Source organism: Benincasa hispida, chromosome 6 (genome assembly GCF_027475165.1).
Source record: "Benincasa hispida cultivar pf3 chromosome 6, pf3_genome.v1.1, whole genome shotgun sequence".
In the NCBI taxonomy this organism is placed as follows: Eukaryota; Viridiplantae; Streptophyta; class Magnoliopsida; order Cucurbitales; family Cucurbitaceae; genus Benincasa; species Benincasa hispida.
In genome coordinates, this window is record NC_143483.1 from 29200427 (window position 1) to 29227242 (window position 26816).

General features: G+C 35.9%; 1 protein-coding gene across 1 annotated transcript in view; it reads left to right on the top strand.

The window, feature by feature from the left end:
- ILA (putative protein kinase regulator ILITHYIA) overlaps nt 1-14581 on the top strand; it is a 60570-nt gene extending 45989 nt beyond the window's left edge. The window contains exons 36-60 of the mRNA XM_039035178.2: nt 794-904; nt 1873-1942; nt 2037-2115; nt 2462-2564; nt 2631-2801; nt 2902-3024; nt 3098-3211; nt 3845-3951; nt 4032-4083; nt 4162-4268; nt 6197-6256; nt 6349-6463; nt 6575-6685; nt 6771-6908; nt 6989-7111; nt 7193-7264; nt 10105-10217; nt 10990-11148; nt 11453-11549; nt 11621-11803; nt 13011-13202; nt 13279-13449; nt 13552-13684; nt 13889-13967; nt 14218-14581. Of these exons, the coding sequence (XP_038891106.1) occupies nt 794-904; nt 1873-1942; nt 2037-2115; nt 2462-2564; nt 2631-2801; nt 2902-3024; nt 3098-3211; nt 3845-3951; nt 4032-4083; nt 4162-4268; nt 6197-6256; nt 6349-6463; nt 6575-6685; nt 6771-6908; nt 6989-7111; nt 7193-7264; nt 10105-10217; nt 10990-11148; nt 11453-11549; nt 11621-11803; nt 13011-13202; nt 13279-13449; nt 13552-13684; nt 13889-13967; nt 14218-14260 (2826 nt within the window). The 3' untranslated portion in view covers nt 14261-14581. The remainder of the gene's footprint in view (nt 1-793; nt 905-1872; nt 1943-2036; nt 2116-2461; nt 2565-2630; nt 2802-2901; nt 3025-3097; nt 3212-3844; nt 3952-4031; nt 4084-4161; nt 4269-6196; nt 6257-6348; nt 6464-6574; nt 6686-6770; nt 6909-6988; nt 7112-7192; nt 7265-10104; nt 10218-10989; nt 11149-11452; nt 11550-11620; nt 11804-13010; nt 13203-13278; nt 13450-13551; nt 13685-13888; nt 13968-14217) is intronic.
- The last annotated feature ends 12235 nt before the right edge of the window (nt 14582-26816 follow it).

Here is a 26816-nt window from a genome sequence, read left to right on the forward strand (position 1 = left end):
AAAGAAAATTTGAAAGAGGAGAGAGAATTGAGATGAAGTAGTGAGAGTGACGATCTGTGTGATTCGATTGGTCATTTGGGTAATTTGACACTACATAAGCAAAGTAAAAAGAATAATTAAGTTTTCAAAAGTCAGCTCAAATTTAATTTGAGTCTCTCAAAATAGTCCATCAGTACAAAAATCTCATATCCCATCATGGAAATCTTTTGTCATCCAAATGAACTGGAAAGCTCTCATTTAGTTTGGCTGTTTCTTTGCTTTTTCTTTCTTTCTTTTTCTTTTTCTTTTTTTTTTTTTTTTTCTGCGGGAGGGGGTTCTCTTCCTCCTCGCGTTGAAGCTATACTTTTGGTCCTTCTGTGCATAATATATCTTTCGTTTCTTATAAAGAAAATAAAAAATTTCATGAAATTCTTAACTTCAATAGATTCTTAGTGTGGTTCTGGCCTTTCTGTACTTCTCCACTGAAAATTGAAAATCATTTTAAAGGATACAAAAAGAAAGTATGTGGGAACTAAAGACAAAGACATCGTCAATTGTCAAGGGCAAAAAACCTTAACTTATCCAACTTCATAATTCCTTTCGTACCATGAAGATTATTGAATTGTCCAAAAAGGAAAGAGCTAATCACTTGTCATGTAGCATAAATGGAGGAGCTTGATCTACGCTTGACAACTTTCAATATTTATAATTTAGAATTATTATTACTACTTCCACTCTTTTTGCTTCTATTTACTAATACTTAATTATTTTGTTCAATAATTTATGTTTTTGGATGTTATCGATTTTTCTCTAGGTTTTAGCTGCTCTTGGAATTGATTACTTTGATCATGTGCTTCCTGATATTATTAGAAACTGTTCTCATCAGAGAGCACCTGTCCGTGATGGATATTTAACGCTTTTCAAGGTAATTCAATTTTCTTTTCAAGATTTTCATTGTTCTCAATTGTAGATGTTTGCTTATGTACTCATTGGACGTGTGTTCGTACTAAGCATGAATCAGAAAAATAAAGTAGGGTTGTAATTATTCTCTGAATTTAAACACTAATTTGACACATGTTAGATATTTTTTTGATAATTGTTTTTTAGTATTGATTCTTTTTGTTTTGTTTTTATCAATCGACACTTAAGAAATATAAAGGAAAAGTAAGGGCTTGTTTGGTAGGAAATTTGAAAACGAAGGATTCAATGAAAATGGAGTCGTATTTCATATTTTCAATATGTGTTTGGTAGCAAATTTAGAAATTAGATTCTAATTTAAACAATCGTTTAAAATGTAATTGATACTATATTTATAAATTATAAAAGAAAGGATTCAGTGTGTTTGACAATAAACTATTATTAATTTATTTATGAATGTGTTTTATTTAATTTTTTGTATAATTATTATTTCGTAATATTACATTATGCATTTTTTAATTTTTTAAAAATGAATTGAGTTTATATAACATGACATGCTATGTTCTAAATGTTTATATCTTTGTCTAATATGATTCTGCATTTTAAAATTTAATATTTAAAATCTGGTACAATAAAAACATAAAAATGCTGTATTGGAATTTGCACTGTTTGGATCATAGAATCTGAACCATTTTTAAAGAAAAAATCCCATATGTTTATTGACTCTCTAATCATATTTTTGAATATTCTAAGGTTGATTTCTTTCCAAATTTCTAAAAGACACGCTTACATGGCTGGGAAGCACAAAGTATCTACTTGAGTATTGACAAGATGCCTAATATGATTATCAGGAACTAAAACAAAATTCTATTTGAAAATATTCATCCTCGTCTTATATCCATCCGTCTCTATGCTTCGGTTGTTCAAATTTGTTCATTTTTTCACTATTTGAATTTTATGTCAAATTGGTTTCAGTATTTGCCAAGGTCATTGGGTGTTCAGTTCCAGAACTATTTGCAGCAGGTGTTGCCTGCAATTCTTGACGGTAAGTTTCACATAGTATACAGCTATGGCAATACATAAGAAATCCTATTTGCAAAAGCATTTGTCTCTTATTGTTTCCTATAACATCATTATAGGTCTTGCTGACGAGAATGAATCTGTTCGGGATGCGGCATTAGGTGCTGGGCATGTTCTGGTTGAACATTATGCAGCCACGTAATTACTATTCAAATTCTAAAGCCTTGCACACTGTACACACACACACACACAAAAGTAATGATATAGACAGTTAAATGATCTAATGTTTGCTATTTTCTCCTTTCATAAGAGAATTGAAAGAAATAGAACTGACACTTCACTCTGCCATGGAAGTCTTAATTTTTATCTAGTAGAAATACTTTGTTATTTGTATATAAATTGTAGAATTATTTGTTTATCTATTCTTGGGTAACCAGTGGTTATATCTTGAAGTCTTTAACTTTTGCCAATATGCTGCTTTGTTTGTTACTCTCTTTCTTAAATAAGTGAGAATAATAGTAATAATAATTGTAATTATTTTCAGTTCTTTACCACTTCTCCTCCCTGCTGTGGAAGATGGTATTTTCAATGACAGCTGGCGTATACGACAGAGTTCAGTGGAACTGTTGGGTGATCTCTTATTTAAGGTACCATACATCTAAAGCTGGTGGCATGTGTGTGTGTATGCATGTGTCTTAATTTCTGTTTTGCAGGTTGCTGGAACTTCTGGAAAAGCATTGCTTGAGGGTGGTAGTGATGATGAAGGTTCTAGTACTGAAGCCCATGGACGTGCTATTATTGAAGTTCTTGGTCGGGAAAAGCGTGATGAAATACTTTCTGCCCTATATATGGTTAGAACTGATGTGAGCATTTCAGTTCGACAGGTAATACTGGATTATAAGTTGGGTGTATGTGTGTGTGTGTATGTAATTGTAGCTGTTGAAATTACATGGTCTAACGATGTATTAAATTTCATCCCGTCAGGCTGCTCTGCATGTTTGGAAAACTATAGTCGCAAATACTCCAAAGACTCTGAAGGAAATAATGCCAGTCTTAATGAATACTCTAATATCTTCTCTAGCTTCATTATCTTCTGAAAGGCGACAGGTTTTTTGCTCATGTACATATAATCTCCATTTTACTGTCAGAAAAGTATATTTCTAATTTGGTTCTCATTTAGGTTGCTGGACGAGCATTGGGTGAGCTTGTGAGAAAGCTCGGAGAAAGAGTACTGCCTTTGATCATTCCCATACTATCTCAAGGCCTGAAAGATCCCAACGCTAGCAGAAGACAAGTGAGAACTTTACTTAGATGTTATCGCTTCTATTTCAAATTTTCTCAACAGAGTACAGAGGACAGGGAAGAATTCAAGAGATTTCTCTCTCCCAAAAGCTTACAATTCGTAGCTCTCACTACCTATTAGTAACCTGACCCACCCCCATACGTCAGCCTAAAATCTAGTTACAAGTAGCTTCTAACTAATTACATTCTCGGCCCCCCTTCCCTCACTTCCACACGCATTCCTGATGGGGGTGTATCACATTTCTTTTTCTCGATACTGTTCTAGAAGTGGCTAAAACATATTAAAAAAAATTCATCATGATATGGAATGGGGAATAAGGTAAGATTTTTAGTGGCCAACAGAGTTTGCTGCAGGTGGAATTTGTAACCTTTAAAATGTATAGAAACAAATAATATTGTTTATTTCTTTAATACCACATATTAAATTAGAGTTTTATAATATACTGCATAACCATGAACTTCAAAGTTTTATTTATTTATTTATTATTATATTTTTTTTGCCCTCAGGGTGTTATGCCATTTACCTGATTTTCTAATTGAACATTTGACATGCCTTCCTCTCTCCTACTGTGTAATTAAGGAAAACAATGATTATTTGTATAATTGAAAAAATTGAATTTGACAGGGTGTATGCATTGGGCTCAGTGAAGTGATGACAAGTGCTGGTAAAAGTCAATTATTGAGCTTCATGGATGAGCTTATCCCTACCATACGAACAGCCCTTTGTGATAGGTTTGAACTTTCCGTCTAATCTCAATCTTTTCTTTTTATGATAATTCATGGCATATTTAAAATCTGATATCTTTAATCAGCATGCCTGAGGTTCGTGAGTCTGCAGGCTTAGCATTCAGCACTCTTTACAAGGTACGTGATATATTTCATTCATAGTTGATAACTGCAATGTTGATTTTTCAATACTAACGATTTTAACATTGTATATAGAGTGCTGGAATGCAAGCAATTGATGAAATTATTCCTACCCTCCTTCATGCATTGGAGGATGAGGATACATCGGACACTGCCCTTGATGGTCTTAAACAAATCTTGAGGTGGCGGCCCTTTTTACCCCTCATATATATCTTATTTACTTGTCTTCTCCTCCTCCATGCAGTAGATTCAGCATTATGTTGATATATCCTTGGAAAACACCATTTGGCATGTGTGTTAAGATGAGAGCTGAAATCAATTGTTTTCTAATTATTGTTCTTTATCTAGTAATTATTGCAAGATTGGGTCAATATAAAATTGTTAGATGATATAATATTAAATTTACTCATCAGCTTAAGTTTTTGGGTCAATTGGTGATTTAATATGGCATTAGGGCAAGTGGTCTAGGAGGTCATGTGTTTGAACCCATACAACGTTATTTCCTCTCCAATTAATATTGATTTCTACTTGTTGAGTTCAGTGTTTGGAAATGCCCAAGGTGCACTAAGGTGCAATGGCCCTCTGGAGCATAGGTGCAAGGCGCACAAAAAGGCGTGGGCTTTTTTTTTTCTTTTTCGTGAGGCGCACTATATATTAAAAAATATAAAAATATATATACACATATATATTTACACGGCCAAAGAAAAATATATAAAAATAAAAAATAGATAAGGTTTAAATATTAATCATTCAACACCAAGTTAAGTGAAGTCAGTAGAATACCTTACAAAAAAAAAACATGAAACAACACAAAAACAATCACAAATACAATTCTAAAGTCCTGAAATAAGAATAAAAGAAGAATGATGATAGGTGAGAAATGGAGAATTTCATCTGATTAAATATTCCTCTGTTTTTTAAGAAGAACCGAAGGGGAGAGGTTAAGATTAAGAAGAATGTAGTTTGATATTCCTCTGTTGAAGAAGAATCGAAGAAGAGATGAGAGGTGAAGAAGAACAATGGAAGAGGAGAGGTGAAGAAGAAGAATGGAAGAGGAGAGGTGAAGAAGAAGAATCGAATAGGAGTGGTGAAGAAGAAGAATCAAAAAGGAGAGGTGAAGAAGAAGATTAAGCATTTACCACTGTTTTCTTGAAGAAGAATTGTAAAAAGCATTCATAAACTGCCGCATGGAATACCAAATGACAAACGTATAATGATGTCAAAAGAATTAGGTTTAAACAATATATTTTTTTATTATAATAATAATCCTAAAATGCAAGAATTTCTGCATTTTAGGGGTTTTCTTTTTAAAAATAAAAAGCCCTAATAGACCCGCAAAGGCACGCACCTTCTTCCATGTGCCTTGCTCCTTTGAGGCGAGGCACCATATGTGCAACTTGCGCTCGAGTGTGCCTTTTAAACAACTCGTTGGGTCTTCTACATATTTCAAGTCCACAAGTGAGGAGTGTCAGATGATATAATATTAAATTTACCTTCACCTATTAGCTTAAGCTTTCGAGTCAATTGGTGAGTTAACATGGTAGCAGAGCAAGTGGTCTAGGAAGTCTTATGTTTGAATCCGTGCAATTTTATTTCCCTCCTATTAATATTGATTTCTACTTTGTTGGATCTTCTACATATTTCAAGTCCACAAGTGAGGGAGAGTGTTAGATGATATAATATTAAATTTACCTTCGCCCATCAACTTAGACTTTTGGGTCAATTGGTGAAATGTTGAATATACTTCTAATTATTTACCCCAGTATTGCTGGATGGGGTCAAAATGAATCGCTTATGTGTGGTGTCTCTTATTGTAGACAAGTAAAATAACTTGCTGTCAACTGATAGTTTGGAAGGTCTACTTGAATTTTTCATTGAATTAATTAAATAATGACCATCGCAAATTCAAATCCCTTAAGGTAGGGAGGAAGAAACAGTAAAATGGAAAACTTAGGAAGTATAGAACCCTCATGTCAAGTTCATGTAGAGGAAAAGCTGAGACTAGAAATTTTATATTCCAAGCCACCACATGAAATTTATACATTCTAAATGCCACCTTTTTCTTTTCCATTTGCTGAAAGACTAATTGATGATGTTCTTCCTCTGATAGTGTGAGAACTACAGCTGTTCTGCCACATATATTGCCGAAGCTGGTCCATACTCCTCTTTCGTATGTCCCTTTTTCTTTAGTTCAGTGTTTATTCTTGTGATGTTTGCCCGACTATATGTCAACTAAATATCAAATTGAATACCAATTTACAGTGCCTTCAATGCACATGCTCTTGGAGCCTTAGCAGAAGTTGCTGGCCCAAGTTTGTACATCCACCTTGGTACTGTCCTTCCTGCTTTACTCTCAGCAATGGGCGGTGATGATGAAGTAAGCTATTTATAATCTAAATTGATTGTACTTTTATACGTTAAAACTGAATCATTTTCTTTGTAGTCATTGTTTACTTATTCTCAACTTGTTTTATTGATTTTAAATCAGGAAGTTCAGAAATTGGCAAAGGAAGCTGCAGAAATGGTGGTGCTGGTTATAGATGAAGATGGTGCTGAATTTCTAATCTCTGAGCTCCTTAAAGGTGTCAGTGATAATCAGGTACTTTAACAAACATCTGTTATGTGTTTTTTCTGCTGTGTGTGTGCCTGTTTTCTTTAACATTGTTTGTTGAGTTTTGTCTCAGGCCCCTATTAGACGAAGTTCTTCTTATTTGATAGGATACTTCTTCAAAAATAGCAAATTGTACTTGGTGGATGAAGCTCCAAATTTGATATCAACGCTGATTGTCTTGCTCAGTGATTCAGATTCAGCCACCGTTGTGGTATGTCTGATATTTATTTATTTACTTTCTTTGTCCAACTTTATGTTGTGGACTTATGTTTATTCTTTACCTCTTCACAGGTTGCATGGGAAGCCTTGTCAAGGATTGTCAGTTCCATCCCCAAGGAAATACTTCCGTCCTATATTAAACTTGTGCGGGATGCTGTGTCTACATCAAGAGATAAAGAGCGAAGGAAAAGAAAGGTGTTGTTGGGACTATGAAATTTGAAGTTCATTATTTGTTATTTCTTTTCCAATATAATGTTCCATTTAATGGGTATGCAGGGAGGAGCTATACTAATACCTGGGTTATGTCTCCCCAAAGCTCTTCAGCCTTTGCTTCCAATATTTCTCCAGGTATTCATATTCACTTTGCTATATGGTCTATATTTATTGGTGGTCATTGTCAGCATGCTTTATCCTTGTGTACCCATTAGACAATGTTTACGTAAGGAAGGATGCATCGTCCATATTAGTTGGTAGTCTTGGAGTTGTCCGTTTCCATCTTCTCTATTTCTATTCTTTAGACAGTGTGGGTTGCATCATCCATGTGCATTATTTTGCCCTATGGTTGTCACGAACATTATCTGAAACTCCCATTTGGAGACTTCTGCTAGGGGAATTAGAAATATCGTGGACACACTTTTGACTACATTGACACTAACTATATTCTGCAGTTCTCCATCTTCTGGTCAAAAGCTATCTTAGAAAACAGTAACAGAGGTGTTTGAGCCCCAAATGATAATTTTGGATCAAAGTGTATACATATTCTTTTTTTGAAAAGTAATTGATATATTTCCAGACAAAAAAGTCAAGAAATGTCTTGGGATGAGTATTCAAGAAAATACTTTCAAATTCATCTCTTTCCAAATCTGCCAAAGGAAACCATGTTGCTCCATAGGACCTTATCTTTCTCTGAGCCACCACCTGCAAGGCAATCTAGTTGAGCCAGCCTTCATGGTTCTTGGAGGGTACCAGATAAATTTCCTGACTTATTCTTGCTAAATGACAGTGAGGAATTGACGATTCAGAGTTACTTCATTTTTCCTAAAATTCAGACATATGATTGGCTTAGATCCCAGGTTCTGTTCAAGACCGACCAACTGGAAATCTTGTAGGACGGAAGACAAAGTTGATTCAGAGTTTCTTCAGTGTTTTCTTGCAAAATGACAGTGGAGGAATTGATGAACAGCCGTACTTTAGCTGGAAATCTTGTAGGACCAAAGACAAATTTTCCAACTTCCATTTCTCTGCCCTACGCCCTCTTCTTAGCCTTAGATCCCAGGTTCTGTTTGAGTCAGACCAGCAGACTTGTATGGTTAGGGCCTTTGAGTAGGCTGTGGAGTTGGAAGGGAAAATAGAACTCAAGGCAGAGAGGGAACCCTAGCGTCCTCTCAAAATATAATTGACTTGCCATCTCTGAGCTTGATGCTTACATTCTCCTCAAAAGGGCCCTTTTATGGCAAATCTCCTGGATCCTCCAGTGCCTTTCTTTTTGTGCTTTTTGGGACCCAATCACTATTAGGTTGGTCATAATTATAATGGATTTTCATGAAGAGGCGGCTTCATTTGAGTATCTTCCTATCCGTTTGCTGTTACAATCACTATTAGCTTGGCCATATTTATCTTTTAGAATGGATTTCCATGATGAGTCATTCGATTAAGTATCTCAATAACCATTTGGTTAGTGGTGCTTTGTGTTTCTTTCTGAGGAGATCATCCACTCCTAATCCTCCCAAACTCTTCGGATCTGTGACTTTTTCCCATCTAACTAGGTGGCTACCTCCTCTCTATCCTTCCCAAACAAACATCCTGATCAAGTTTTTCTACTTCTTTGCTAATCTTTGTAGAATAAAATAAATGGAAAGGTTATATATAGGTATACTTGTTAAAATCATGTTGACAGAAGTGATTTTTCACCTTTGGGAAGGGGGAATCCTCTTATTTTGCAAGTTTTTGACCTTTCAACAATCAGGTCCCATAATTTGAAGATGGTTATCCTCCTGACAGTAATTTCTAACTAGAGCGCATTTTTCCACTTATATGCTATGTCCGGAGACTAATTAAAAAATACTTTGAAAATGGCACCAATTTTCCAACATTGATGTATCATAATTTCGGGCTGCAGGGTATCATTTGCCTATTGTATGCCCCGTCATATGTTTTTCTTTTTCTTTTCTTTTCTTTTTTTTTGGAAAAGGATATAAAAAATGATAAGTGACCATGCTCAAAATACAAAGAAACAAAAACATTTAAAAAAAAAAACTAGGAAGAAAACATTTAAAAAAACTAGGGAGAGAGCCAATCCAAATTAAGCATAAGTTATGGATGGAAAAGTCATCAAAGAACACAGAGATAGAACACCTAGTGGAGGCATTAATCTGATTGAATTTGAAGCAATCAACTCATTCAAATTATTTATCTTGGAAAACTCTTTGATTTGTCTGGAACCAAAAAACAGTAAGGAAGGCTTTCACTGCATTTATTCATAATAATTGAGAATTAGGCTTCAAATGCAGACCAACCATAAGCTGCACGACATTGTCTTTGAACATTTCACCAAACACCTATTGTAAGATGAACAAAGAAAACAATGGCCACCAACAAGAATTGGTGGCAAATGCTTAAAAAGGAGTTGCTGAAAATTCGTTTTGAACTTTTGACTTCCACAAGGCTTTATAAAACACCTTATTCATAGCATCATAGGTGGCAAATGCTTAAAAAGGAGTCGCTGAAAATTTTCAGGATTCCAAAGACCAGACGAACAGGAAGAACAACCACTCTTTTGTCAGACAAAAACCTTGCCAAAAGCTGAAGCCTGAAACTAAAAATATCATGACTGTTGAAAGAGGAGAGATAACCTTCGTGTGTCAGAATGCAGTAACCTCGACTCTTATTTTTTCTTTCTGATCCTAGCGATATATATAAGTGCACCTGCAATCAAATGCTTATACCTAGTTTTTCAACTGTTTTATTGCTTTGAGTGTGGTGTTGACTGTCCTTGCATACTTGGTCAGCATGGATTATCATTAGAGATGTATACAATATTAAAGTGTCATCTGGTGCCATGTTCTTTTTTTTCTTTTTTTCTTCTGGCCACTCAGTGTTTCTCTTTTTGGACAATGGGCTATGTTCGACGTTTTATGTCTTATGCTTGAAGTTCTTACAATCAATTGTATTGCATGTCTAATGTATAGGGCTTAATTAGTGGATCTGCTGAAACAAGAGAGCAAGCAGCTTTGGGCCTTGGCGAGCTGATTGAAATGACTAGTGAACAAGCCTTGAAGGAGTTTGTCATCCAAATAACTGGGTAATTGCAATTTAAATTTCGCTGATATCATCATCATGACATTAATATATTCAGGTTTGAAATTACTTGTATTAGTCACTCAATGGTTAAATTGATGTTTACATCCATTTTCAAAATTTACCTCGACAATTATTTGCAAAAATTCCTTGGTGCTGTTAGGATGAAATATATGTCGTGTTCAACTAATGTAACTTATCATTTTTAGTTAAGATATTCTAGGGCCTTTTGTAGAAATAAAACTTCAGATGGATTAATTACGGATTACTATTTGTTCTTGGTATGAAAGTCATCTTGTTTTGTTTATGTAAGGCAAGGTTGAGTTGTTAACTTTCATTGTATCTCCTCCTTGCATCTATGAACATTTTATTTCCTTCTGTGTGCGTGTGAAATTATTATATTCCTAATTGTAATGTATTTTTCTATAAACTGAAAATTTTGTTTGGAAAGTACGTTGTTTTTTTATAGTGACTTGTATGACAACTTAATATCACTTTTGTGAAATAAGCAAGTCAGTGTTATATTAGGAACTATATCTCACTGTTTCTTTTCCCATCATTGTTAATGGATATACAATTTTTATCATATTTGATCTTCCTTATAGTAAAACTCTTTACTTTTCAACTATTATCTGAAATATTGTCAGCAATGATCTTTCTTTTTATTTGGAGTGAGATGGTTTCTGATGTTTACAAATTCTTCTAGTTGCCATTTTTCCTTTCCATTATGTGAGGTAAATTCTGATTTCAGTCATCATGTTTTTGTATATTCGCAGGCCTCTTATTCGGATTATAGGCGATCGCTTTCCATGGCAGGTGAAGAGTGCCATTCTATCTACTTTGAGCATTATAATTAAAAAAGGTGGAATGGCTTTAAAACCTTTTCTTCCTCAACTACAAACCACGTTTATCAAGTGTCTGCAAGATAATACAAGGTTGGTGAGCTTATTCTTATTGATCATCATTGATCATCTTTAGTGCCATTCCAATATGATGTAAGGGTCATTGACTACACATTCATGTATTTTGAAAAGTTAACAAATTTATGTAAGTAGCCATATATTTTTCAGTTTTCACCTTTTCTTTTTCCATCACCTTAAAATAGCTGTTGACATTGGAGCTTATGGGTGATATAGAAAATTCATATTAATAATTAATTGTGGGAGGAATCTTTTCTCTATAACTTGCTTGCTTGCTGTATTTTATTTTACTTACAGTTATAAGATGATCTCTGTTCAGGACTGTGCGATCTAGTGCTGCACTTGCTCTTGGAAAGCTAAGTGCTCTTAGCACGAGAATTGATCCATTAGTTGGTGATCTGCTTTCCAGTTTACAGGTGACTTCTGTCTCCGTGTCTTTCTGCTTGTGAATCTTGAAATTGGTCTTTCTTACTAATTTTTTGTTCAGGCATCTGATGGTGGTATTCGTGAGGCAATCTTGACTGCCTTAAAGGGTGTCGTGAAGCATGCTGGGAAGACTGTAAGTAGTGCAGTGAGAACTCGTGTCTATACTTCTCTGAAGGATTTGATTCACCACGAAGATGACCAAGTTCGCATATCAGCTGCGAGTATTTTGGGTATTTTATCTCAGGTATTGTGCAATTTCTAAGAACTAAAGAACATGTATTGTTATTTATTTATCTATTATTATTATTATTTATATCTTTTGTAAATACTAAATTTCAATTCCAATTTTTAGTTTGTTTTTTAATTTTTTTAATTTTTTTTTAAAAATCTTATCCAGTTTTTTAAAAGTCCTTCCTACATCTAAGATTTTAATATTTATCTTTTTCATTTTAAATACTTTTATAAGATTTTAATTTTTTTTTTCAAATTTAATGTGATTCATTTTTATTTGTAATGTTAAATGATATAATTTAATTTGCCTTTACCCACTAGCTTAACCTTTTGGGTCAATCGGTGATTTAAGATGGTATAAGAACATATGCTCTAGGGAGATCCTGTATTCAAGCCCCTGCATTGTTGTTTTCTTCCCAATTAAAATCCATTTCCACTTGTCAGGCACTCTTCATATTTCAAGTCCACAAGTGAGAGGGAGTGTTAAATGATATAATTAAATTCGCCTTCACCCACTAGCTTAAGCTTTTGGATCAATTGGTGATTTAAGATGTAACATAAAATATTTTATGCATTATCAAACTCAGGATAATCAAGTTGTATTTTAAGAGTGGGAACAAACGATAAGCCTCACGGGTTGGCTCATGTGATAGTGATTTTATTTTAGTTTCTTTGTTGGACTGCTAAGTAATTTACAGTTTTGGTTACTTATTTCCCAGTTGGTATGGGGCACTTTATGACGCGGATAATCTCATGTATTTTGAAAACCTGTTGAACCTTTGGGTTCCTGATATGTTAGTGTCCAAAGTTCTGGGGACTTCCCAACTCTCTATCCTACTCCCCTTAAATTTTCGATGCCTTTACAATGTGCTTTTATTCTATCTGTTCACTGAAGTCTCGCTTGTCAGCATTTGCTTTTCACATCCTTTAACTAACTTGAGTGTGCATGTGCCACTCGAATCATGAGTGAGGTATTTCTTCCCTTGCAATGATTTTGCGGCTCATTATTTACACCTTTGATTTGATCCCTTTTCTCTTACAAACAACCTGTATCATAGGGCATTAGTGGTTCTCGGCTGTTAAAACACTGATTGACCTTTATTACTTCTGTTTGGTTTGTTTGGAAAAAGTGCTATGAGCTTGCCTAATAATATGCAGTTTATCGTATGTTCTTGACAACCATTGTTCTTGGTGACTTCTATATTTTGTTGGTGTTCCAGTACTTAGAGGACAATGAGCTGACCGACTTGCTTGAGGAACTCATAAACATGGCCTCTTCTAGCTGGCATTCTAGGCATGGGTCAATGCTGACTATTTCATCCATGCTTAGGCACAAACCTTCTGCCGTTTGTCAGTTTGCTATGTTCTCATCTATTTTGGGTTGTCTTAAAAGCGCATTGAAAGATGAGAAGGTAGTCCCATTCTGTCATTGTCTGTGCATGTATAATTTTAGTTTATAGTTAGCTGACAATCTTCTGTTTGACACAGTTCCCAATCCGAGAAACTTCTACTAAAGCATTGGGGAGGCTTCTGATTTATCAAGTTCAAAGAAGTTCGGCAACAAATCTTGATATTCTGACATCCCTGGTGTCAGCACTTCAAGATGATTCCAGTGAAGTAAGAAGGAAGGCTTTATCTGCAATCAAAGCAGTCGCAAAAGTATGTCACTCTTTGTTACTGTCTTAGGAAAAATGTTGTTAGTTATGGTGAATGATAATTTAATAGTACATTCGTCGTGTTATAAATGGTGATGTATTGCAGGAAAATCCTTCGTTTACTGTGACTCATGCCTCACTAATTGGTCCAGCACTCGCGGAGTGTTTGAGAGACGGTAGTACTCCTGTAAGGCTAGCTGCAGAAAGATGTGCTTTGCATTGCTTCCAGCTGACAAAGGGTATTTGTCTGTATTGTGCTTTTCAATTCCCTTTTTTTATGATCCAATACATAGAACCCTCCATGATCCATCAACGTCTCAATCTTCAACTATGTACCTGTTAAAAGTTGGTTGTGAAACAAGAACTGCAATTGGAGACAATCTAATATTCTACACTTTTTTTTTTTTTTTTTTTTTTTTTTTTTTTTTTTTTATGTTCTTAAGGTAGCGAAAATGTTCAGGCTGCGCAAAAGTTTATCACAGGCCTTGAAGCTAGACGATTATCAAAGTTACCAGAGCAGAGGTATACCTTGTCATACATTTCAATCGTTTCACATTTTCTAGATAATGTCAAATTCAACTGAAAAGTTCAGAATCAAGCATATATATTGTATTTTATTTGGATAAATAGGAGTTTAGTATTAAGAAAATTTTAGTTCTTATTCTATCTTTTTCATCTCTTTGGTTTCTTGCATTCTTGTGATATTATCATAAAATGATCCTTGGGGGTCTAACTAATGGGCTACAATATTTGCTGATGTTTATGGACACAGTGACGATAGTGAAGACAGTGAAGCTGAATCCGCTAGTGGCTGATTTGTCGACGAATATTTTCTTTTACCATTGGACAGAATTAGTTGACCTGAATTTTAATGAGCAGATGGTGTTTTTATGGAAGCTTTCTTATTTATACGTAAAGGCCAACACCCATTTTTGTCGTCTGGGTGTGAAAGTTTATGCTGATGTAATTAGCTCAAATACAAAAGTACTGTTGTAATGTGTATAAAATGGGGGAGGAATCAAAAGTTTTTTTTACGAATTTTGGCTGATATACCACAGGGGGATTCTTACTCGGTATAGCTTTTGTGAAACAACGAGGCTTTAAATTCAATTGAAGGAATAAATTGTTTTAATTAATATTTTCCTATCTATTGTGTAATGAATTCTGTAACTTTCTTGAAATGTTTTCGATATGTTTTGTATGAATTTTGCTGAAGTTATTGATATTACCTATTGAGTTATGTAGTAACTTTTTCCCCATATTGACGAAGTTTTTTGTACGAACTCTCTACTAAAAACAGTGTTTACGTTTTTAACCCTTTTCATTTCTCCTGTCTTGATCTTCGTCGCTGCTATCTGACGCTCATCATTGATCCTGTTTAAAGATATATTATTGCCCTTTCAAAATTTGGGTCCGGTGGCTGTATGACTCACAATTGGGAGGAAAAATGAAATTTAACCTACATTTTGAAATAGAGTTTTTTTTTTTTTTACCCTTTTACTGACGTCATAATACCATAAAATTACTAAAATGGAACTTTGTCCACAAGAGTTCTCGTTCTTCGCGGTCTCATTATTTTGCACCCCTTATTCTCTCGACCTCTTATTCTCTCTCTTTCCTCATCTTTGCTCTCTCTCGTTGTCTTGTTATCTTGCTCTTTATTGTTCTCTCATTTTCACTCTCTCATCCACTCTTTGATCTCCTCCCGTTGTCTGCATTCTCATTGCATCTTGCTTTCGAGCGTTGTTTTGATGGCAAACGATGATACCTTTTCAATGGTTCGATGACCAATAACCAATGGAGAAATGAAAAGTGGAGAATGGTTGGTGTGAATGGAGGACGAAAAATTGAGAAGTGCATAAGGAAAAGAATATTAAGCGATATAAGGGGACAAAATTTTGAGAAAATTGCACAATTGACGTAATTTACAGGCTCAAACGAGAAATGTCTAGCCTCTTAAAAACAATGTCAACTAATCCCTTTTTTCAAGTTTCTTTCTTTCTTGTTTCCTCTTTCCTTCTCTAGTACGACCACAAATTTTTTAAAAACTTTTGTTCCTTTGTTTTTTTCCTTTTTCCTCCTCCAGTGCGACCAGCTTTCGCGAAATCACGCACTAGCTCTGGTTGTGAGAGAAGAGAGTAGCTCTGACAAACTTTGACGACGTCGGAACGAAAGAGTAAAAAAGAACTTGCGTGAGAGGAGAGGATCTGTGAATAGGAAAGGAATAGAGTGAAAGAGTGAGAGAGGGGAGAGTGATCTGTGAGTAAAGAAAGGAAGGGCGAGAGCGAGATAGGCTTTTTTGCATACGTGAGTTCATTCTGGTAATTTCGTCTGAATTTAACATTGGCAAAGGGTAAAAAAAACCTCGTTTTCAAAAAGCGGCACAAATTTCATTTCTCTCCCAAAATTTGAGTTATCCGTTCAAAAAGTGGAACAAAAACCATTTTAAAGTTTGATAATGAGTCTATTGTACAATTATGTCTTTGGAATTCTCCATTTCTCCAGGGTTGAAGTGTTGTAAATCATAAACCTCCACAAGATAAAAAGCTGGGTCTATTATTTAAACACCCACACTGTGTTGGGAAAAGGGAAGGGCACATTTCTATGAAGATCAGCGCCAGAGGATTTGGGCAACACTGGAGTCGGTGTGGGAGACGGGGAGGGCATCAGGGAGAGGCCTAGAAGGAAGGAAGCTGCGAGGTTTCTGGAAGGTGTGGACGGTAGAGGATATGATGGTGTTACGGTGGAAAGAAATGGAGAAGGAAAGTGGGAGAGAAGGAAAGTGGGAGGGAAAATCAAAATGAAAAAAACATACCAAGAAATGCCGAATGAAGGAAAATCTAAAATGAACGAGCAAGGGGAAGAATTCAAATGAAGGAAAAATCAAAAAAAAAAAAAAATTGAAGCTGTGCTGATGAAGAACGAAAAGAAGAAAGCTGAAGTGAGAGGAAGGAATGAGAATTTGACTTTTGCACGCATTCTGGATATAAATCAAAACTTTCACATGCGATTGACATAGATAAGAATCCATTTTTCGAGTGTTTTGGAGTGTATAACCAACACTGTAATTGTAATGACCCGACCTTTCGAGTACTCTGACAAGGGTCGTTACTCATATAAACCCCAAATATTTTGAGCATAAAATTTGTTAAAATAATAAAGACAATTTCCAAATTAAACTAGAAAATAAATAAATAAATAAGTAAAATTTTTTAATCAGAGTCCCAAAAAAAAAAATATTCACAGAAAAATATTCGAAACATCAAAATATTATGTCCGACAATAAATTTCAAAATCACAAAACATTCAAATGACTAAAGACATGAACTGAGCGGAATCGATTCCTTTTGTCCCTATATGGCTTTGTCACAGTCTCATTTGTCACTCGCTAGTCTAAAGACATGTAGGTGGGACACACACATAATGAATAACCACCCACAGATGGTTGTCTAGTGATCGGTTTAACCCATCCGAACACAGAGTTGTAACATGGTTGTGAACCTGTCAGTCCACGAAGCTGTAACATAGTTGTGAATTCGTTAGTTCACAGAACTGTCATGTAGTTGTGAACTCGTCAGTTCACAGAATTGTCATATAATTGTGAACTCGTCAGTTCACTGAGCTGTCATATAGGAACTATCATATGATTGTGAACTCGTTGGTTCACAGAGCTGTCATATAATTGTGAACTCATCAGTTCACGAAACTGTCATATAGGTGCTATCATATAATTGTGTTAGGAGAGCATCTGACACTATCATCACGTGTCATCTATCCTAGTATCAATAACTTCTCAATATAACTCATGTACATGTTGTATGGTCCCACACCTAAAGCATAGCAATTTTGCTCATACATTCACAAACATTCCAAATAACATCTAGATCATACTTATACAATTTTATAATCTAAATTATCAAACAAGATCATGCTCAACCTTATAACATACTTAGAATAGAAAGGTCACATGCTCATATATCCTTCCTAACCATGCATTACGTTTCAAACTTAGATCCAACAAATTATCTTTTAATTTTTATGTCCGGCACAAAGACAGTTCCAGTAGTAAAATTACTTACCTCAAAGTTGAGTCCAAATATTAATCTAAGCAAACAATCTCCTTTGTAGCTTTCCACAAACTTTGAATTAGATTCTAGTACTTGAATAAAAATCAATTTTAATTGTTAAGCTCAATTCCACACATTCAATCATTCCAAAATTACCATCTTTGAAGGGGGAGTTAGGCATGTAGCGTTGAGTTAGTAACTATTATCTGGGAAGTTAAATTATCTGTGGAGTTAAATTGTCTGTGTTTGTTGTACAAAGAATTATTTGTGGAGTTAAATTATTTGTTGAGTTGAATTGAGTTGGAATGTCTGTCTTTGGGGTGTTGACTTGAGTTGAGTTTGAGTATCTAGTGTAGTTTTTCCAAATGAAATTGATTTTGTCATGAAATATATGTTATCTTACTATTTTTTAATAAAATATTTATAACGATACTCACATTTTCCAAATTTTTTTAACACTAAGAGATGCTTATTTTTTCCCCTTCTCTAAACATAACAAATTCCTACAAAATATTCATATACTAAACACAAATTTTGAATTCAAAACCAATTTTTATCTTGTTTCTTTCCCTATTTGTGAAATATGGATTATAATCTTTTTGGTTATTGGTTTTTTTCTTTTCTTTTCTTTTCTTTTTTTTTTTTTTTGTGCAAACATTTGATTCTTTACCATTTACACTAATATAATGAAAGGATATATATTTGTGCAAACTCATTTTCTGTAACCATATTTTTGTTCAAACATTTTTTTATTAGGGAGCCAAATGATAGAAGGTGGATCCAAACATACAATAGAAACTGCAAAAAATTTAGATCTAAACAAACAAAACAAAAGGGGAAGAGGAAAAATATTTAGATATACAAAACAATAACATATCTAATGATCTAAAACAAATAACACAAAAAAATCACCATAACACTAGAGAAAAGAGAGATTTCCAATGGATAACAAGAAAATAAAACATAATTAATAGCCTAGAGAGCGAGAGAGAAGATAGAATCTGAGAAAAAGAAATTGGAGGGGATGAAGGAATACGAACCAGATGAGTGAAAGAAGAGAGAAGATGGGAGGGTTGGGATTGGTGTCCTAATTCTTCTGGAGTCTTGTTGTTTGTAATTATACACATTGTATTATGAATAAAATAACTGTTATTTCATTCTGACATTTATTCATATCTAATAAATAAAGCTCCATGGTTATCTTATGTAAACTTAAGCATGTATATATGATATACAAGTGGATCATGCCTTAAGTGATAACCTAGATAGGTCTGTAGTATAAGGATTAAGGTGAGATACTTGATCCTGGTGACATTACAGATACGACCCGCTTTGTAGAGGTTTGCAAGTGTTGTAAACTACTATAGATGGTAGATCCTGACCATTCATGTGGAGACATGCGAGCGGGGATGTCCTATAAAAAGAGTTTGTATAAGACCGGACCACAAGATGACTAGACTCTGTATATAACGCTGTTGATACTGGAGACCTACATCTTACCTAAACCGACTATAGGTGACACGACCTCAATCTGAGTGTTTTGGGAACTCCTACCTTTAAGGGTGGTTCTTTGATTAGTATGGGTAAGAGTGGCCAGATTGCCAACTCAACATGCTTACTTTTTTGGGAACTTGTCTGATTTGGGAGCTGGAAACTCACTTACACAAGATAGAATTCACTCCTTTCCTGAAGCAGGGGTAAGTAGATAGATTACTCCTTTAAGGGCTGTTTCCGGGGCTTGAACATAATGCCCATAACTTCTCTTTGGAAGAGAGGACTCAGTCATAGTAGGACTATGACTTATAAAAGGATTCAATGGTAGATAAGAAGTTAGATGTAACTACAGGGACATAACGGTTATTGGCCGAGTTGTACTTACGAGTGATCTGTGAAGGATTGTCGCACTGTTGATTCGTTAAGATGGACACATATATATTTGTGGTAAAGAGAGTTTCAATCTTTCGTGGAGTGCCTGGCAGTTAACAGATGATGGATCCCGTGACTAAAGAGTTTAGTCAGTTATTCACGTACCATTGGAGCTTCGACATATAGTTTATTATACATGAGATGTATGGTGTTTATATGACAAAGTGTTTGACATATAGTTTAAAAACCCACCTTAGGTTACGCAATTATTCATGCATCCTGTATTATAAATGTTATAATCTAGCATGAAGAAATTACATGGAAGCATGTGCATGCATCATGAAATATAAGAGTTATATTTTTCATACAGTAAGTATTATCATGCATCTTTCTTTTATTATAAGTGTTATAGTCTAAGGGTGAATGGAAGGATGTTCTACTTGTTTCATTGCTGTTTTGTATAAGCATTATATAAAAGAAATAGCAATGAATGAACAATGCATTGAGCATGATACTTAGGTTGTTTATAATCGTTATGAAAGCCTTGTCTGTGTTAGTTTAGCATTGTGGTTTTGGTTGTTTCTGTTTATAAGTGTTATAAAGGAAATTAGAACTAAAATCAATAAGAAAGAGTTGCATGCGGCCTTAGGGTGAACTCAAGTTTTTTAAAAGGGTTTTAAAATTGGATTGAGATAGACCTAAGTTCAAATGGTTCTAAAGAGTTTAGTAATCTAGATTAATCTTTTTAAATCGATTTAATAGGATTAAATTGATTGGCATAAAAGATTAAATTTATTTTAAATCTATCTATAAGGGACCTTTTGTCAAAGGCAGGTTTTGTCTAGGCTGGGGTTCTTAAGCTGATGGAAATGGAACACCCCTACCTAGGATCCTATCTGGAAAAGTGAATTAGATAAATTTTCTACAAACATGCAACAATTGATCAAAGACTCCGTTAAAGAGTTTAATGGATGATGACCACAAGTTGTTTAACTATCCAAGGTAAAAGTTACTCTTGGGCAAACCTAAAAGTCACTTAAAATCCTTAGCCATGTTTTTTTCTAAGTAAACTAAACTCTAGGTTATAAAATACTCAATGGGAGGAAGAGATGTATCTGATAAGTCTATGATTCTACTCACGTTTCTCACTATTTGTTCACACCGTGAGATTCATGCTTGGCCTCGTGGTACCCTGGATGCATCCCCCTTCGGATGGTGTTTGCATGAGTCAATATCAAGATGGACAGAGAGAGTGTTTATAGTAAGTGGGTGAAGGGTGTGTGTCCACACATCTTATGGTCTCTGTCATTGGTTCACACCGTGAGATCATTCTATACTCCCTCATGGCCCCTGGGAGCGTCCCCCTTCGAATGGTTTTGTGCAGTTGGTCAAGATCAAGGTGAACTCCATAAATGGATAGGGTCGCTTTAGGTTTTGCCCCAATTGGATTTTTTTCCTTCGGATTGGCTGCTTGGGGCTAATCTTTAGGGCCTAAAATGGCGGGTCACACTTTCAGGAGATTGTTAAGTAAGTTAATGATCTCTTGGCCAAATCAATGATGGCTAGTCATTATAGGGCCATTTGGACTGAGGTTTTCTCAATGCCCAGGAATTAAGGATGTTTGGGAATAAAATTACTGGGAATCAAGGATGACTATGTTTGGTTATGCATGGGAAAACAATGTGTGGGAATAGTATGTGGGAATTAAAAAAAAATTGAGACTGTGAAAACAAGTCCATGAGGGTTTATGCCCAAAGTGGACAATATCATACCATTATGGATATAGTTTGAGAGTCTTGTCCCTATCAAGCATTTGTTGAAATGCCTTGAATCTGTTTATTGGTGCTCCGAACAACCAAGTACGGGTGTCTCGCTCTGCCCGTTATGATGTAATTTTCTGAAAACATTCTCTTTAATAATACTGTTCTCCCTTTGTCCATGGACGTAGCTAACACACTGTTAGTGAACCACGTATATCTGTGTATCGATCTTCTCCATCTCTACATTCCTTTTTTTTTTGTGTTCTTTAATGTCGATTTCCTAACAATACGATCACTTAAATTATCTACACGATCGCTGAGCTCCGCTACACAATCGTTTACAAAATACTATACGATCGCTGAGCTCCGCTACACAATCGTCGAGTAACAAAATGCTATACGATCGCCTACCCAATGCTATACGATCGCCTACCAAATGCTATACGATCGCTTACCAAATGCTACACGATCATTGAGCTCGGCTACACGATTACTTAGCTCTGCTACATGATTGTTGAGTAACAAAATGCTATACAATCGCCTACCCAATGCTATACGATCGCTTACCAAATGCTTCACAATCGCTGAGCTCGGCTACACGATCGCTTAGCTTTGCTACACGATCGCTGAGCTCTGCTAGACGATCATTGAGTAATAAAATGCTATACGATCACCTACCCAATGCTATACGATCACCTACCCAATGCTATACGATCGCTTACCAAATGCTACACGATCGCTTACAAAATGCTACACGATCGTTGAGTAACAAAATGCTAACGATCACCTACCCAATACTATACGATCGTCTACCAAATGCTATGTGATCGCTTACCAAATGCTACACGATCATTGAGTAACAAAATTCTATATGATCGCCTACCAAATGCTATACGATTGCCTACCAAATGCTATACGATCACTTATCAAATGCTACACGATCGCTTACCAAATGCTACACGATCGCTGAGTAACAAAATGCTATATGATTTCATGGATGGAAGGAAGGAAAATCGTGGTAGGAAGCGGAAGAAGAAATGAAAACCCACACTTTTCAATGGGTATGCAATTCCTTTATTTGTATGGGGATAAATAAACAAATCCCACCAACCAAACATGGGCTTTGTAAACCCATTCCCATTCCCACCTCCTTTTCCCTCTAACCAAACTGCCCCTATAGGAGCAAGAGTTGTTCTAGTATTAATGGCTGGTTGAGAACTTCTCAATTTAGAGGAGGGATAATTGACCTCCCTTCGACAGGTTTTGTCCTAAACCTTTGAAGCGTCATTGCAAAACTAGATGTCACACAGGGTTCATATTAGTTTTGCTAAAACCTTATTGGATGTTGTTTGTTTTACTACGGGTATTTGCTTAAAACTTAACGTAGGTCAATGTGTTTTTCTTTTCAGCAACTTCCATTTAGTGCTTTTAATATGACCGATTACATACAGTGGAAAGAATTGTGTAAAACATATTTTGTGGCAAATGACCTCAAATTTGTCATGGTTGAGGAATGTTCTCAAGTCCTGACCTTTGATACACCACGAAGTGTTCACAATGCATATGAGTTGTGGATGAAGGCTAATTCGTTGGCCTAACTTCACATTTTGGTTAACATACCTGATGTTTTGGCCAAAAGGGTTGAGAACATGGTCATTGCACGCGAGATCATGGACTCGTTGCAAGATTTGTTTGAACATCAATTCTTACTTTTCAAGCATAAAGGGATACATGAAGAAACCAGTAGTGTTAGTTGTTCTGACAATAATCCCACTACTCTAAAAAAGAGGAGGAAAGACAGTAAATCTGATTATTGGTCTTAGAGACGTGTTTGGTAGAGAATGATGATTTTGCCTTGATCTTAGATTCAGGTGCTACCAATCATGTCAGTTCCTCTTACCAAGGATTCAGTTCCTGGCAAACGTTGTCACAGGGAGAGATGACTCTATAAGTCGGCACTGGTGAGGTTGTTTCAACTATAGCTGTAGGTAGGCTGAAGTGATTTGTTGACAAGAAATGTTATCTATTACTGGATAATGTTTTTGTAGTTCCTCATATTAAGAGGAACTTAATCTCTGTTTCTTGTCTCACTGAACAAGGGTATACCGTCTTCTTTTCTGAGAATAAAGTGTTTATTTTCAAGAATAGAATGGAGATTGGTTATGGTTCAATGGAAATTAACTTATATGTACTAAGGCCGTTAGTCATAAAATTCCTGTTTAACACTGAAATGTTTAGCACGACAACAATAGTTAAAAGACCAAAGGTTTCTCCTAAGCAAAACTCCCATCTTTGGCATCTAAGGTTAGGCCACATCAACCTCAATAGGATTGAGAAGTTGGTGAAAAGTGGACTTCTAAAGAGTTTAGAAGAAAACTCCTTACCGGTGTATGAATCATGCCTCGAAGGCAAGATGACCAAACGATCTTTTACTGGAAAAGGTTACAAAGCCAAGGAAGCCTTGGAGCTTGTACATTCAGACCTTTGTGGTCCAATGAATGTTAGAGCTCGGGGTGGGTATGAATATTTCATCTCTTTCATAGATGATTATTCAAGATTCGGGTATCTCTACCTAATATAACGTAAGTCTGAAACCTTTGACAAGTTCAAGGAGTATAAGGCTGAAGTTGAAAACTCATTAGGTAAGAAGATAAAAACACTACGATCTAATCATGGTGGAGAGTATATGGACCTTCAATTCCAGAACTATATGATAGAACATGGGATTGCGTCCCAACTCTCGGCCCCTGGTACACCTCAGTAGAATGGTGTATCAAAAAGGAGAAACAAAACCTTGTTGGACATGGTTTGATCTATGATAAGTTATGCTCATCTTCCAGACTCTTTTTGGGGTTTTGTAGTGGAGATTGCATGCTATATCCTGAATAACGTTGCCTCGAAAATTATTTCTAAAACACCTTTTGAGTTGTGAAGAGGCCATAAAGGTAGTTTACGCTACTTCAGGATTTGGGGCTATCCGGCACATGTGCTAGTGACTAAGCCAAAGAAGTTGGAACCGCGTTCAAAGGTTTGCCTCTTTGTAGGCTACCCCAAGGAAACGAGAGGTGGATACTTCTATGATCCGAGTGAGAATAAAGTGTTTGTTTCTAAAAATTCTATCTTCTTGGAAGAAAACTACATCTGGGATCATAAGCCACGAAGTAAACCTTTTTTGCGTGAGATTTCTAGTGAGACTGAGACTACTAAGGGTTCAACAAGAGTTGTTGAATAGGCTGACAGATCAACAAGAGTTGTTGAGGTTGGAACATCTAGTCAACCAGCTCAAGAGTTGAGATTGCCTCGACGTAGTGGGAGGGTTATGAATCCACCGGATCGCTACATGGGTTTGACTAAAGCCTAAAACTGCATTTCAAATGATGGGGTCAAGGATCCATTGTCTTTTAAGAAAGCGATGGAGGATGTTGACAAAGATGAATGAGTTAAAGCCATGAACAAGGAAATGGAGTCTATGTACTTCAATAATGTCTGGGAGGTTGTTGATCCGTCTGATGGGGTAAGACCTATTGGGTGTAAGTGGATCTATAAGCAAAAGAGAGGTGTAGATGGAAAGGTGCAAACCTTTAAGGCTCGACTCGTGGTAAAGGGTTATACCCAAGTTGAGGGAGTTGACTATGAGGAAACTTTCTCACCTGTTGTCATGCTCAAGTCTATCAAGATACTCTTGTCCATAGCCACATTTTATGATTATGAAATATGGTAAATGGACGTTAAGACTGTTTTTCTTAATGGTAATCTTGAGGAGACCATCTATATGACTCAACCATAGGGGTTCATAGTTCCAGATCAAGAGCAAAAAGTTTGCAAGCTTAATAGGTCCATTTATGTGCTGAAACAAGCATCTAGATCATGGAATATCAGATTTGACACTGTGGTCAAGTCGTTTGGCTTTGATCAGAATGTTTATGAGCCTTGTTTCTACAAGAAGATCATCAACGACTAAGTAGCTTTCCTAGTATTGTATGTGGATGATATCCTACTCATTGGGAACGATATATGGTATCTTACTGACATTAAGAAATGGCTAGCTGCCCAATTTCAAATGAAAGATTTGGGTGAGGCATAGTATGTTCTAGGGATCCAGATCATTCGGGATCGTAAGAACAAACGGTTAGCCTTGTTTCAGGCATCGTAAATCGATCAAATGTTGATCAGGTACAGGATGTAGGATTTCAAGAGGGGTTTGTTATCCTTCAGGCATGAAATCGTTTTGTCTAAGGACAATTGTCCTAAGACACCTCAAGAGGTTGAGGAGATGAGACAGATTCCCTATGCTTCAGTTGTAGGGAGCTTAATGTATGCAATGTTGTGTACCAGACCCGACATTTGCTATGCAGTAGGGATTGTCAGTCGGTATCAGTCCAATCCGAGATTTGATCACTGGACAGCGGTCAAAACAATCCTCAAGTATCTCCAGAGAACGAGAGACTACATGTTCGTGTATGAAAATAAGGATCTGATTCTTACAGGATACACAGACTCTGACTTTGAGACCGATAGAGATTCTCATAAATTGACATCAAGGTCAGTATTCACTCTGAATGAAGGGGTTGTAGTGTGGCGAAGTATCAAGCAAGGATGCATCGCGGACTCCACTATGGAAGTCGATTACGTAGTTGCTTGTGAAGCAGCTAAGGAAGCTTTTTGACTGAGGAAATTCATTTCAGATTTGGAAGTTGTTTCAAATATGGATTTGCCTATCACTCTTTATTGTGATAACAACGGGGCTGTGACAAATTCGAAGTAGCCTTGGAATAATCGACAAGGTAAGCATATAGAGCGAAAATACCACTTGATTAGGGAGATTGTGCATCGCGGTGATGTGATAGTCACGAAGATCGTGTCGGAGCACAATGTTGTTGATCCCTTTACAAAGGCTCTCACGGCTAGAGTGTTCAAGGGTCACCTGGAGAGTCTGGATCTGCGGGATATGCGACACCTTGTCTAAGGTAAGTGGGAGATGATACTGGGGTATGCCCTAGTTTATTGTATATTGTACATGTTTTATATTGTATTGTACATTAGTCTCCTAAGGCATTATGACAAATGGGAGATTGTTGGGATTGGTGTCCTAATTCTCCCGGAGTCTCATTGTTTGTAATTATACACATTGTTTTATGAATAAAATAACTGTTATTTCATTTTGGCATTTACTCATATCCAATAAACAAAGTTCCATGGTTATCTTATGTAAACTTAAGCATGTATATGTGATATACAAGTGGATCATGCCTTAAGTGATAACCTAGATAGGTCTGTAGTATAAGGATTAAGGTGGGATACCTCATCCTTATGACACTACGGATATGACCCGCTTTGTAGAGGTTTGTAAGTGTTGTAAACTACTACATATGGTAGATCTTGAGCATTCATGTGAAGACATGTGAGCGAGGGTGTCCTATACAAAGAGTTTGTATAATATCGGACCACAAGATAACTAGACTCTGTATATAATGTCGTTAATACTGGAGACTTACATCTCACCTAAAATGACCATAGGTGACACAACTTCAATCTTGGTGTTTTGGGAACTCCTGCCTTTGAGGGCAGTTCTTTGATTAGTATGGGTGAGAGTGGCCAAATTGCCAACTCATCATGCCCCTTTTTAGGGATTTGTCTGATCTGGGAGCTGGGAACTCACTTACAATAGATGTAATTCA